This window comes from Lichenostomus cassidix, chromosome Z (genome assembly GCF_008360975.1).
Source record: "Lichenostomus cassidix isolate B80296 chromosome Z, HeHo_3.0, whole genome shotgun sequence".
Lineage (NCBI taxonomy): Eukaryota > Metazoa > Chordata > Aves > Passeriformes > Meliphagidae > Lichenostomus > Lichenostomus cassidix.
Window position 1 is genome coordinate 64822912 of NC_139511.1, and position 14735 is coordinate 64837646.

At 41.0% G+C, this 14735-nt stretch overlaps 1 protein-coding gene across 1 annotated transcript in view; it reads left to right on the forward strand.

The window, feature by feature from the left end:
- Nucleotides 1-1923: 1923 nt before the first annotated feature.
- Nucleotides 1924-14735, forward strand: part of GOLPH3 (golgi phosphoprotein 3) — a 34413-nt gene continuing 21601 nt past the window's right edge. The window contains exon 1 of the mRNA XM_085043556.1: nucleotides 1924-2325. Within this exon, the coding sequence (XP_084899682.1) occupies nucleotides 2110-2325 (216 nt within the window). The 5' untranslated portion in view covers nucleotides 1924-2109. The remainder of the gene's footprint in view (nucleotides 2326-14735) is intronic.

The following is a 14735-nucleotide window of genomic DNA, read 5'->3' on the forward strand; positions in this document are numbered from 1 at the left end:
AATATCCAAGTTGCTCATAGAGGACAAAATTAATAAATGTTTGAGTTTAATTACAACTCAGAAATGACATTTCTAGGAAACAGATTGTGTAGTGCTATTGTGGTATCTCTCTTTTGAGCAAATCCTTATTTGACAAAAATAACAGTGATAGTATATCCTTCAGCTTTGGTTTGGCATTTGAGCTGGTGCAGTGGGACAGTTTAATTAACAAAAAAACAAGAAAGCTTAAAAAAAATCAAATGTCACACAGTAAGTGGACTGTGAATAATCAGCAGGCCTCAAAAATGGAAGAGGAACAATCAGCAAAAGCTTGTGTGAGAGATATAAATCCTCTGGGGATCAGGATTGTCCATCTGCCATTCTTTCTTATGCTGTACCAAATTGTCACCAAGTCACAATAGCAGGGGATGCAAGGACCGGGTATGTGGAAAACAATGAAAGCTAAAGTCACTTCCAGAGTGACTCAGAGCTCTTGGTAAACAGGGTCCAGTTAAAAAACCCCAACCTCTATACCAACAAACAATTCACTAAAATTAATCCTGTTTATTTACATACTTTATTTTTATATTAAATACCTATTCTTTTTTGTTTGTGTCTACATATCTCAATATGGTTAAATTCAATATTCTAACCATGGAGCAAAAAGTGTAGGCCATTCTTGCACCATGTGCACTTTTATTCTGCAATAAATTACACTGCCTGGAAAGTTACATGGGATTTAGCCTTGATAAGATTTTCTTTGAGTTTTTGATGTGCCATGTACAAAAAGCCTCAAGGTTTGAAAAGGTGCTCATTGATAGCAGAGCTGAAGGACTCCCTGAAATGAAAACTGTTGAGAGCTCACCTGAGCTCACGGGACAGGTACATGTATATAAGCAGAGAATTGAGGAATCACAGAATGGTTTGGGTTGGAAGAGACCTTAAAGACCATCTCATTCCAACCCGCTGCCGTGGACGGGGACACTGAATCACAGAATCAAATTAGGCTGGAAAAGATCTCTGAAATCTTCAAGTCCAACCTATGACAGAACACAATCGTTTCAACCAGACCATGACACTGAGTGCCACATCCAGTCTTTTTTCAGACACCTCCAGGGATGGTGACTCCACCACCTCCCCGGGCACTCCATTCCAATGTCTAATCAGCCCTTCTGTGAAGAAATGCTTCCTAATGTCCATCCTGAACCTTCTCCGGCACAGTTTGATGCTGTTCCCTGGGAGGAGAGGCCGATCCCCACCTGGCTACACCCTCCTGTCGGGCAGCCGTAGAGTGATCAGGTCTCCCCTGAGCCTTCTTTTCTCCAGGCTAAACACCCTCAGCCACTCCTCATCAGACTTGTGCACCAGACCCTTCCCCAGCTCCGTTGCCCTTCTCTGGATGCTCCAGCGCCTCAGTGTCTTGTGTGGGGCCCAGCACTGGGCGCGGAGCGCTGGCGGTGTGGCCTCACCAGCGCCGAGCACAGGGCCATGGTCACTGCCGTGCCCCCGGGGCCGCACACCTCCCACAGCCCGGGCTGCTCATCGCCACATCCCCCAGCCTCGAACGCTCTCCGTGTGGAGGGAAAGGGGCAGCAACCGGACACGGTTTTGTGGCTAAACTCTAATGGTCAGTCATTGGAACAGGCTGCCCAGGGACGTTCCGGAGTCACTGTCCCTGGGGGTCAAGAGGCGTCTGGATCCGGCGACGGGCGATGAGGTTTAGCGGTTACAGGGGCAGTTCGGTGCGGACGGTTGTACTGGTTTGTTTTGAGGGTCTCTTCCAACTTTAATGACTGTATGAAACCGAGCGGACTTGCGGCTGAGTAAGCGAGGCACTTTGGGAAGCACCCCCCATCGCCCGAGGGCAGCGCAATGCCCGCCCCGGGTCACGGCCGCGCTCCCTCAGCCGCGGGTCCCTTTCCGGCGCCGCCCCGCCCGGCGCTGCCACATCCTCCGCTGACATCAGCCCGCGCCGCCATATTGAGCCGCCGCCGCCGCCAGCGCGCTCGCCCCGGGACCGGCCCGCTCCCCATGACTGCCCCCGGCCGGGGCGCGTAGGGCGGAGCGGCTCCCAGCCCGGCCTGTCCCCTCCCCGAGCCGCCGCCGAGCCCCGTTCTCTCCCCGCCAGCCATGACTTCCCTCACCCAGCGCAACTCCGGGCTGGTGCAGCGCCGGACCGAGGCCTCCCGCAGCGCCGCCGCCGCCGATAAGGAGCGGGGCGCCGGCGGCGGCTCCGACGATGAAGGGCGCCGGGACGAGCCCGGCGACGACGACAAGGGCGATTCCAAGGAAACGCGGCTCACTCTCATGGAGGAGGTGCTGCTGCTGGGCCTCAAGGACCGTGAGGTGCGGCCGGGAGCGCTGGGCAGGGGCTGCTCGAACGGACAGCGGTTTGGGGGGCTGTGGGGAAGGGGAGGCTGGTGGGGGAATGGGATCAAGGGTGCTGCAAGGGGAGCGTGGCTGCGGGGAGAGCGGAGGGGAGACGTGATACGGCTCAACAGGCTCGGTGTTCTGGAGGAGGTGGGCAAGCGGTGAACGGGTTTTGGGGAAGGGGAACCCGGCAGAATTTGCAGCGCTGCCCTTTGGTTGCGGGGTTCGCATGGAGGCTCTCATATAAGTACGTGTGAGAGGGAATATAGAGAGCCTGGGGCAAGATGGGGACCTGGATGTGGGGGCCAGGGCTTCAGGCCAGCGTTGGACTTGAAGGCCTGGGTGAAACCGGCACGTTTATCTTCCTTCACCTTACCCATGGCTCCAGCGTGGGAGATCTCTCTACTCCTGTGGGTTTTGTCAGACAGAACTCTGATACAAGGTCTTCAGGTGCTCCAGGGTGCTGAGCAGTCTTTTTCTACTAAGACTTTGCAGAGTGATGCTTGTGAAAAATATCTTAAAACTGGGGAGGTACATGTATATATCAAAATATATCGATATATATTTTGAAATGGGTTATATATCAAAAATGCGCCTTGAGTAACGAGAACCACGTCAAAATGAAGAAGTGGCATTTTTATATAATTTTGTGGTTTTACGGATTTCATAACTTAATCGTTTGCCATGATACTGTGAATAAGTGATTGAGGAAGGTGTACTTCCACCAGTCTGTTGGATTTTTGTTTCGTTCGAAAGAGGCAGTCAATATGGAAAGCATACACTCTGCAGAATGTCAGTTCTGTTGGGGAAGTAGTTTATTTGATGTAGTGTATGATGAAGTGCAATACACCTTTTTTAGATATGAGATATAATATGGATTTGATTAAGCAACCTGCTTGTCCTTTTTTGTCAAGTAATCTTGCTCTTCTTTTTTTATATTTGTGTGCAAATAAATTTATTAACCCAGTTCATTGATTTGAGTGGAAGTCTCTTGAAACTGTGCCTGTTCAGGAGGATGAAATAATGGGGGAGGGAAGCTGGTAAGTTACATATTCTTTGATGGGGCATTGAATCTATAATAAGTTTACTGGTTGATAGTGAAAAAAGAGTGGTTTTCTTGGTTAACATTGGCTTTTTAAATACATATAACAGCACCAAACCTGACTGAGTTCAAGAAGCATTTGGGCAGTTCTCTTGGGCACATGGTGTGACTCTTAGGGATGGTGCTGTGCAGGGCCTGAAGTTGGACTCAGTGTCCTTGTGGGTCCCTTCCAACCCAGCTTAGTCTGTGACTATGTGATCTGTGTATATGCCAGCTACAACAGTATTTTATTTCTCTCTCATACTGTATGTTTTATGGCATATTCTTGTAGTCCCATTTCTTCAGGTGGAGCTTGCCATGGCATCCTGATAACCTGAGTAGATAGTGATCTCTGCTTCTACCTGTGAAATTGAAGGCGTGTGCATATGAGCATTTCTCTTTCTGCACACCTGAACAGCTGGGGGAAAGTAAGTTAGGAGTGGTAAGATAGATTCCGGACAGGATTGCCTCAGGAGGTTTTACCTTGAGGAAGATGGTGTTAACTGGGAGATCTTTCTGATCTTGTTTTTTAACCAGGATTGTACCCTAAATTTGCTGAGTCTATGGGCCTTATGCTGTAAAGATTTCATGGTAGGGAGCGTTGTGTCTGCCTAGGAGGACAGGCCTATGTGGCACAAGACTTCATGGTCTATCAAAAGGCTATAGTTAACATTGTGTCTAAAAGTGTAGCTTTGCAATGGTGTGCATCAGTTACAAATTGTCTGACTTTGTTAAGTGCTCCAGTGACATTCATTGCAAATAATCTAATATTCCTTTGTATAGAAAAAGGAACTGAATGGTTACAGTGGCATGGATATCCATAACTTGGGATTTTGCAGTGGAGACATCAGGCAAAAGGAATGATAATGTCATCTCTAGGGCAGGGGGCTTAAATTCAGGAGCTGTGGCATACCCTGTTTGTAAGCTTTGTTAGAAATGAAGCATTGGGATTTGGATTTGGTTTTGATCTGCTTGTGCCCCCACGTACAGGCTACACTGTTTAAACCATTTGTCATGTGCTTTCCTTCCAAAACTGGAAATAAAACTATAGGCTCATTTTACAAGGTGATTATTTTTTGTTCTCTGTTCTGAGGGTAAGTAAGCAGAACTAACTTACTTTACACACAACTAACTTACTTTACACACCTGGAAATGTTTTTTACAGAGTCTTTACTTTCAGTAGAACTGATCTACCATAATATTTGAGTGAGATTTCCTCAAGAGAGCAAACAGAAAAAAGCAGTATACGGTCTGTAAAGTGTAATTGTAAAACTATGCAAAGTCTAAGGGACAGTCAAAGACAGGTTTATGAGATACAAGCTCAATTGAAAGCCTGTAAATTTAAAGCTGATAACATCCTTCCTGTGTATTCCAACAGGATAAAGCAATTTAATGCTTATTTTAAAGTAAGAAAAAAATACAGAAAGTAGACTGGATTGGCCAAAGAACATAAATAAAAAAATATAAAAATGAGGACTTAGTTTTGGCCAAAGAACATTATTTCTCTAAAAATGTCTGCTTTCTCAGAAAAGTCTCTGATACATGCATTGATAACTTCGCTTTCACATTGTTAGGTAGTTTGGGGTTTTTTTTGCTAAGTTAAACACTAGTGAATATAGCTTGACTTCATGTAAATTGTATACAAAATACCTCACATGTATGGAGCTCCCTTTATAATTCCTAAGTGTAGATGGAAGAGTCTTTGCTATTAGGAAACAGTTTTTCAGGAAGATCCATTTAGTGACACCTTGATGAGTTCCGTGTTTCTAGGAGATTGTTAAGATATTCATGTGAATCCTGTTTTCAGCGTGGTGCACTGGTTGTAAACAACCACAGCAAGACTTTTGAGTTACCTGGTTGCTGCTGCAGTATGGGTTCAGTGATGAGAATTTCTGGCAGCTGTAAAGCAAACACACCACCCCTCCGTCCGATTCCTGATTTGTGAACACAGCTAATTGCATTTGAACATGCTTCTTGGATTTGGCCTTTTTGTTTTCTTAATGTTGTGTGCCCCACCAGTTTGGGCTGATTAAGTTGTACATAATGTATGTGTTCTGGTTGCTCTTTTCTACCAATGGTTCTTCTTCTGTCTGCATCTTCTGTGAACGTGTAATTATTTCTGTATTCTAAAGTCGAGAAAGGTTATAAGGGATATGTGCTGAAATGTGTGCATGCTTGCATAACATGACAGATGCAGTGTCCTTGGAGGAGCAGGTAATAAGCTGGAAGAAAATACATTACTAAAATTTTTCAGAGAAGCATCACAATACCTGCATGTATTTGGAAACCCTTTAGAAACATGTCTGGAAAAGGGAGCCAGCTTCATCCATTTAAAGCAGAGCAACAGGCAGTTGCTATAGGAATAAAAAGTACTTACTAAAGTAAACCACTGCTGTATTATGTTAAAAAAACAGTATTGTGAAAGGGTAGGTCAAAGCCATAGCAAAAGGGAGTTACGGTGTAGAAGTACCAAAGCATCTGAGATCATCACTCCCGAAAGAAGGGAGTGATAAATATTAGAAGTTAGATTATAACTTACTTAAAATGATAGCTTAGAGATGAGTACAGGGTAGCTTGTGCATTACAGGTCCTCCAGACATCTTGTAATTCAGTCCCACAAAAATTGAGAGATTGTGAGATGGCCCTGCTATGAATCTTGCTCCTCTGAATTTCATCCTTGTAGGGTTTCTTTTGATTGTGGATTTGTTGGGTTTTTAATTTTTTCCCCTCCTTTTTGAAATTTTCTCTTGGTATTTGTTCGGAATTTATTCAAGTATAGCAATGCACTCAGCTGCTTCTATCCTCTGTACAATTGCCACAGCTAAACAAATTGAAGCAGCTAGAGAGACCTGGCACCCACTAAGATAAAATATTTATTTGATCTGTAACTAATTCCATACTTGCTAAAACAATACTCATGTAAAGTATGCTGAAAAATATCTAGGTACTGCAACAGTAAATATTTATTGGGTTTTTTACCCTTTCTTAGCTGAATACTGAAATATCATTTGTAGCAGTGAAGCTTTTTGTCCAAATAGGTCACACGAAGCTCTCCAGTTTATGATATTTTTCATTGTATTGAAATAAGCTATTAGGGAGCTAGTGTGCCTGCTTCAGATGGGCTATTTTGTGTTGATCAGATTAGTACTAAAATGTAGTTTCTTTATTATTCTTACAAATATGAGTGTCTGAATTGGTTTCTGAATTTGGATTCTAATCCTAAGGATATTTGTATGAAAGGTGACATAAGAATTTTGAAAACATTCAAAATGTGGGCATTGTTTTTCCTGCTCTTTAAGATTTGACTTTTTGAAACTCATGCTATGATACAGAACTCTGAGGGGATTTGCCTATGTAAGAAATTACCAGGTTTTGAAGTCTTTCTATCCTTCTAGTATTTTTTTCCTCTCATTAAAAAAAGTTTCAGCAAGAGGCTGAATGTCAACATAGAAGCACTGAAGTTTTGCTGGAAAATTTCTGAGGCAAACAAGTGTAACTTGAAGAAGCGTCTGCTGGGAATTCGTTCGCATTGCAATTGAAGAGTGATGTATGAATGTGCTGAAACCTGGACAAAGACGTGCTTTTTCTCAAATGTTCAGGGCCTAATAACAACAAACTGTGTAATGTCTGTGGTGAAAAAGTCTTTCTTTCATAGTTGCCTACCTTTTTGGTCTTCTTTATTTTTTTATTTCATGTCTGTAGATAAATTACAGGTTAGGAGAAGGTAGGAGGTGTGGGAGGAGGAGTACCCTGATTCTGTTTTCTACAAGACACAGTAAAGTACTTCTTTATTGTGCTCCTGAGTAAATCCTGCTTTTGGGCTCTTTGGAGGATATGCTGATTTTGAGTCATTTGCATGCCGTTGGTGTGGTTATCCCTGCACTCACAGCATGGCTAATCTGTAATCTATATTAATTTTCTATGGATAACTTTGAATGTGGCATAGTCCCTTTTGTCATGGCAAGCTGTCTAGTCTAGGGCAAAGGCAAAAACATTGTCAGAGCATTTTTAGTAGTGCTTTCCTGTTTTTTGGAGTGCTGTTAAAGCTTTAGCTTGAGCACTCATAAAAATATGCTGTAACTCTTCTTCCTCTCCCAAAAGCAAGCTGCTTTTATAAAAAAAATTTCATGAAGCATATATAAGAAAGTTTTGTTTTTTACTGCTAGAAGGGAAATAATAATGAAACTGAAAATAATACTTCATATTAAAGAAATAGTGATATTTTTTCAGGTGTTCTTTGATCCTAATGTGGATAAAGTATTGCAGCATTTATTTCAATTAGTCAAGGTCCATGTAATGGGACTTCTTTACAAGGGTAAATTGACCAGACTAAGTGTTGCAGACAGTATATTTAAGAACTACTGTCTTAACAAATAATTACTACAGAACATAGTCACCTGTCTGTTGCATTACTGGGAAGAGGGGAAGCTAATGTGGAGTAAATATGTGGCTTAGTTTCCTCTGCATAGACAACATTCTGAGTCCATTTTCTCATAGCTTTTAGTCAAGGAAGAAAATGTACTACTTTTACCTTTTTTTTTTTTCTGGTTTGCAAACAGGTCTTAGATAATTTTCAGTAACTTGCTTTCTTTCAGAAATATTCATAAAATATTACTGCAGAATGATTTCACATATGTAAAAATTAAGAGATTACACATAAAATAGTTCTTGACTGCTTTCTTCCTCCAGGTGCACTGTATGTAAGCGTGGATGAGTAGGAGCACAGAGGTGTGTGGTACTATCACTAAGCTGTTAGTTTGAGCATGAACCGGCATTGTGCATGCCAAGTTTTTCCCACCTCCCCCGGTATAACCTGTACTAAACTACTACATTTCACCACTTTCTCCCCCTTTTTTCTGCCCTGTTTGTGATGGACCATTGAGATAATATGCCTTATAAGCTAGATCTTTATAATTGGAGAGGTGTTACATTCAAAGCTCTTTTTCATTTGTGCATGTTACAGGATTTTTTCATCACACTTGGAAATTAGTCTCTTGGGCTTTTTGCATCTCTTTCTCTTTTAAGCACTTGTAAGCTGCTTTTTGCTATATACTTTCTAGTCATCTGCCTTTATGCTCTTACTAGACAGCATTATGTGGTTGTATTATTTAGAATCTTTAGTTGCCAGGCTGTCTTTTGTACATGGGTTTTACAAGGAGGTTTGTATTCAGCTCGTCATTCGTGTACAGCGCAGCACATTGCACTTTCATTTTTTGAATTTCAATGGACACTTGAGTTTACCATGGCACTTGCACACTGGGCAGTCTCTGCCACGAGAGAAGCATTCTGTACATATAGTATTGTAATTTCAGTATTCTGTTTTCCGCAGTGCACAAGGACCAAGACAGGTATATGACATTCATTGTCTAGCTCGAGATAAATGCCAGGTGGATGTTCTGTCTGTACTGATCACTTAGGAAGGGCTGACTGCAAGTATTTCACCTGACCTGGATATTTAAATGGAACTCCTGCTTTAGCAGCTTCTGCAGATTATGACCAAGACTTCCAGTTTACAGTTAGTACATGTTAAATACTAAATGGAGGAACTTGTTCCTTTTCATCTGAAAACAATGCAATGGGTAGATTTTTTATTTAATCCCACAACACAGATGTTGGCATGGCATTACTATGAGATACTCTATTTCTTGAAAATTGTTTGCACCTGTGATGCCTGATGGGTTTTTGTATTTTTTATTTTACTTTTATACTCTGTTTATATATATATCCTTTATATATAACCTTTTACCCTTCCCCATTCCTGTACTTTTTACTCCCTGTGTCTTAACCCTACATGTCTATCACCCTAGTACCCCTTGCCCTGCTCAGAATCCTTTGGGGAAGACAAAACATCCCCACAATCTCAAAAGCATGACGCGCAACCTTGAACAGGGCCCCCATCACTGAGACATGTTTTTTGTAAACTAAGTAGCAATCTTTTGGGGGGAGACAATTTTAATAAGGGGGCGATTACTTCATTTGTTAGACTTCTTATTGGAAACTTTTAAATAGGTATTCTAATCTAGGCTGTCCATAAATTGTATACGGGGGATAACATCGGGGCTTTCTGGGGCTTGCTTGTTCGTCGGTGCGCATCTGGGATCCTATTAAACCAAGGTAAAACCCCTTTCCTATGCTGTGTGTCTGCGTCTAAAATTTTTTCTAGCAATTTAGGGCATCACCTGGACAAGTGAAACAAGTGAGAAACTAGAAGTTTGTTCTGAAAAGAACTGAAAGGAAGATAGGTGAGGTTTAGACAAAGAAGAGAGAAATCTCTTTCCCTTATGTACACTGTTTTTTGAAGAGCCAAAACATGACTCTAGAATTCCATCCCCGTTAATGACCAGATGCAGATTCTTCAAAATTAAGTATTGTAAAGCTCCCCAGTTTGAAATAATACAGTGCTTTACACAGTGTTTTTCATTGTGACTGCTGAAAAGGAAACGGTAGAAGAGAAGGTTAGGTGTTTTATTTGGAGGCAGATACACTGTATTTATTAGCCTAGAGGAAGGAATTATAGTTTCAATTAGTGTGGCCTATGTTAGCCTACTAACTGCTGCCTAGTTGGAGTCAGTGAGACCTTCACTTGTTACTTAGTCAGCCGGTAAGGAATGTGCTTTGTCTGTATTAGAAGGACATACCAGAGTTAGGTTTTTTCACTGTGTTTAGGGAAGTGTTCTGGACCTGTCTGGGGTAGAGTTAATTTTCGTCACAGCAGCCAGCATGGTGCCATGCTTTTTATTTTTGACCAAAACAATGTTGATAACAGAAAACAGTGGTGATAACATGCACCTTGTGTTTTCTGTTGCTGAGCAGTGTTTGCTCAGCATCAAGGCTGCCTCTGTTTCTTACTCTGCCCACCCTCTCAGTGGGCTGTGCAAGAGGGAGGAGGGACAGCCAGGACAGCAGACCCCAGCTGACCAGAGGGATACCCTGAGCTGTGCAATGCCATGGTCAGCCATAAAAAGAGAGTGAAGAGAGTGAGGTGTAGGTGGGCCTAGCTTGGGGACTGCTTGGGCATCAATCTGCTTGTGGGAGGTGGTGAGCAAGTGTTTGGCACCACATTCCTATTCTCTCCACTCATTCTGCCAAAGTGACTGAGGGAACAGTCTTAGGGACTGAGGGAACAGTCTTAGGGACTGTGGGACTTAGCTGCCACCCAGGTTCAGCCCAGCACTAGGAGACACTAAATTCTAATTAAACATTTCTTTCATGTAAATGTCAGATTTTTTGTTCAGTGACAATAATTGGTAGAGTAGAAATCAGTTTGTTGAAATCAAAGGTTGTTGAACAAACTAATTATGTATTAATTTTGCACCAATACAGAGAACAGAGATTGGACCCTGATGGAAGGTGGCTTTGCAAAAGTCATGTAAATATTTGAAGTAATTATCTGCTTGTGTATACACTTAATCACGATGAAAGTTGGGCTTCTAAGTTTGTCTTTTCACTTCTAAGAAAGCAGTCAGACTCTTAAATGTTGATTTAATCAGGGGTCTCATAAGGTATCAGCAGTGTGTGTGCTAGTTGCCTCCTTTTCAGCAAATTTAGGTTTCTTTATTATCTTAATTTTAATGAGAGGTGTAACGTGTGCCTGTGTACGTGCTTGAAAACTTGGGCAATAACATTGGGCTTTACTGCTTTCAGCACTTGACAGCAGTTGCTGTGTGGTATTTATTCCTAAATGCAGTGGCAGGTTAATCAAATACCTGACAAGTTTCTTGTCAATAATACTGTGCTTTGTAGAATATGTATGCATGCTTTCCTAAAGTACTTCTATGTTTGACTGTCAGAACATTTCAGAGATTTCCCCACTAGCTTATCTCTGTTTATAGCTATAGTACAATTTATGTTCCAGTGAAATGGCTAATGATTTCATTTGCATGAGAAGAGGAAATCAAGAGGGACTGGAGTCAAACATCAAAGTCCTCACCTTGTAGTATTCCAGTAATCAACACTCCTGCTCTCTGGCTTGCATTTTTATCTTTAACTGATATTAATTTTCGGAAGTTTTATAGGTTGGGATGTATATGTTAGGATTATATGTTCCTGCAAGCCTCTGGGTTGAGAAGGTAGTGGCTTACTTGAAAGGTCAGATTTGCAGGGAAGAGCTAGCCAGGTGTAGGTTGACATGTGAAGAGGAATCCAGTTTATTTAAGTGGCACCTGACTTGGAGTTTGAATATATTTCCTTTGACACGTGAGAAAACCCAGAGTATTCCTACAGCAGTGATTTCTAGAATATTCTGCTAGCATTTACAACTTTGGGGCATCTTGTTTTTTATCTTTTTAGTATTGTTATTAAGTTTCCTGATTATACCCACTTGGCAGGAACTGTTGACTCCCTAGAAGTCATAGAGACCCTGCAGAGAGACCCTGATGAATCAGAGGGCTGGGCATCACCAACTGCATCAACTTTAATGAGGGCAAGTACTGGGCTCTGCAGCTGGGATGGGGCACCCCTGGATGTAGAGGAAAATGAGATTCTGGAGATGCCTCAGGCATCCCTTCAGTGGTGGGATTGTTGGGGGTGTCCTGTGCAGGGCCAAGAGTTGGGTTTGATGATCCTTGCTTGCACCTGAGGTTATGAATACAGGATACCATAGGATATGATTCTATGATGTCTGAGGGATCACTGGTAAAAGGGGTGAATGTCTGCTAAAATGGTTTTGTCTTCAGAATGTCTTCAAAATGTCTTTTCCAACTATTTATTTCACTGGATCCAAAATTCCTTTGTTACCCATGTTAGACATACTTGAAAAATGAGTATTTAATAACTTTTGGTTATTAAATATATTGTTTGTTTATATAATATTTAGAAAATAGCCTTCTCTGAATGCATTCATGTCAAGTGAATCTGGGTCATGTCTTTAACCAAATGCTTTGAAACAGGTTGGTCTATAGAAGTGGTGAAGATCAATATATGATGGACAGTAGATGTGAAAACCATTTAGTTTAAGGAAAAGGGAGGGTTTGTCTTTGAGTTATTTGCTACTTATAATGAATTTTTTTGAATCGTGTTGCTGTCTAAACCAAAATTCAGTTTTGTGTTTCAGGATTGCTTGTTGTCTTGTAATCTAAGCGTGAGGTAAAAAACTGAATGTGTTCTCAGCTTAACCATCATTCTTGTGTTCCAGAATTGTGGAGGTTTTTTTGTCTCTCTTGTCTGATGAGTCCATTGAGGGGGGGCTTTATTGGAGAGTTATTCAAGCAAGACACCCTGACCATTTATTTTAAGTTTGGACTAAGATCACACAGTTCCTTGCCAAAAGAAATTGATTTGGGACTTGCCAGAGAATGCTGCCAGAGAAACTGACCTTGGTTTTATGTTTAAATTTGTCTGGCATTGTGCAGTACTGTAGTATTGTGGAGTATGAGATTTTCTTAGAGCTAATAAGTTGATAGCTATTAGAGTTAATAAACTGAACTACATATATTGAATGTACATTAGAAAGTAAGAGAATCTCTAGATCATTAAAGCACATGCATAATTTGACTATGTCAGCTTGTCTTGTTGAGACTTACTGTCATCTGCAGCTTCTATGCTGTGATTGCACTTACATTCAGGTTGATATAAATTACAATAACCCACATTGGAAAGAAGAGGACAGATCTTTTCAGTTCCCTGAAGATGGAAATGGATCAGTTCATAAAAGATACCTATGGTGAGAGCAGTCTACTTTTACCTTGAGGATTCAAGTAATTTTGGATATTCCAGCATGTCTTCAATGAATGTTGCAATAGTTTTTCTTTATTCTCATCTTCTGTAGTTGTTTTCTGTTGTTTGCATTTTTCCCACATTCTTGTAAAAATGTGTAGTTAGGCTGGCAAAAAGACTTTTAATTGGTTCTCATTAGACTTTAAGGTGCTTTTTATATTTAGTCCATCTATGGCTACCAGAGCTGAATCAGAGGTTCACAGAGTTCTGTATAAGGACCTAGTTGAGGTGGAACAAATGCTGGCTGCCTGCAGAAGAGGAGTTCTAGTATTGACCAGCATTTCTGTTTGTAATTGAGAACTTGGAATAGGTTGTGGATTTTTTAAAATTTTATGTTAATTTTCACAAGACCAGTTTGCCTACTATTATATTGTGAAGCTTCTTGCAACAGTGTGCTGGGGAAAAAAACAACTTCCTTTTTTTTTTTAAATGTGTACCTTATTTCTAAGGTATAATCTAAAAATAATGTGATTGACGTTTTTGACTGAAAAAGGTGTCAGATTTGTTGGACAAATACTTTATAAAATGTACTCAGAATTAAATTAACCATCTAAGGCATCAGTCTTCCTGACTCCTGCCCCATTCAAGAGATTCAAAAGTGTATTAGTTGTTCCTAGCAGAATGATGATGTTCCTAAATAAAATACTAATTTTTAAGAGTTTTTAATATCTGATGAATCTCTAGACTTACTGCTCAGTTTTATTTCCCAGTAACACAGTTGCTGACTTTGATTTGCCTGAGACTTCTGCTTATAGTTGTGTTCTCACAAAGAAGATTTACTTACCTGCAACAATATCAGACAATTTATCTTTCTGCTATCAGCAGTTCCAATCAGCAGTTTCACCTGCAGCTAGAAAGGATAGGAACAACAGAATCATGTACAGGTGTAAGAGGACAATACTCCATACTGTTCTTTGTCCTGTCCTGCTGTCAGCTGGTATCTCCATTTAATCCAAGAGGACATAGTGTTTCTGTTATAGAAGAATGCTGGTGATAGATGCATTTGGAATTCTTAACATTAGGCTTTTGGGTCAACAGAATGAATTTAAATTCTACGCTAAAACATTATTTATAATAAACCAAATATTTTTTGTATCATTTCTATATATGTTCTGCTTTTATTTTGTATTTTGCCTATTTGGATTTGAGAGCAGCTTTAAGGAGATATGTTGTAGAAGTTCTTTAGTTGATGTAAGTGCTTTCAAAAATTCAAAGTAATAGTAGTTGTAGAAGGACTACTTAAAGGAAACAGTTGTAGTTGTCTTTTTTGGGACTATGATAGCCCTATGCTTTTCAGTTTGCTAGTACTCTTCATTAAAATCAAAATACTTTTAGGCAGTGTTTGTTTCATGAGCAATAATAGCTGTGAAGCAGATTAAAGCTGTAAAGTTGCTTGTGACTGATACTTATATTGGCGATAGGGTGCAGGGGGAAGGAAGCAGACATCTCTGGCATGAAAACTGGCAGATTGAATCTAATAACTCTTCACCTGCTGCAGAGTGCCTGGACAGTGTCTTCTGTCCTTCCTGGCTGTCTTGCTGTCCTCACAAAACTACTACTTTAGGAAAGAACTCCTTGACTAAAAAGTGAC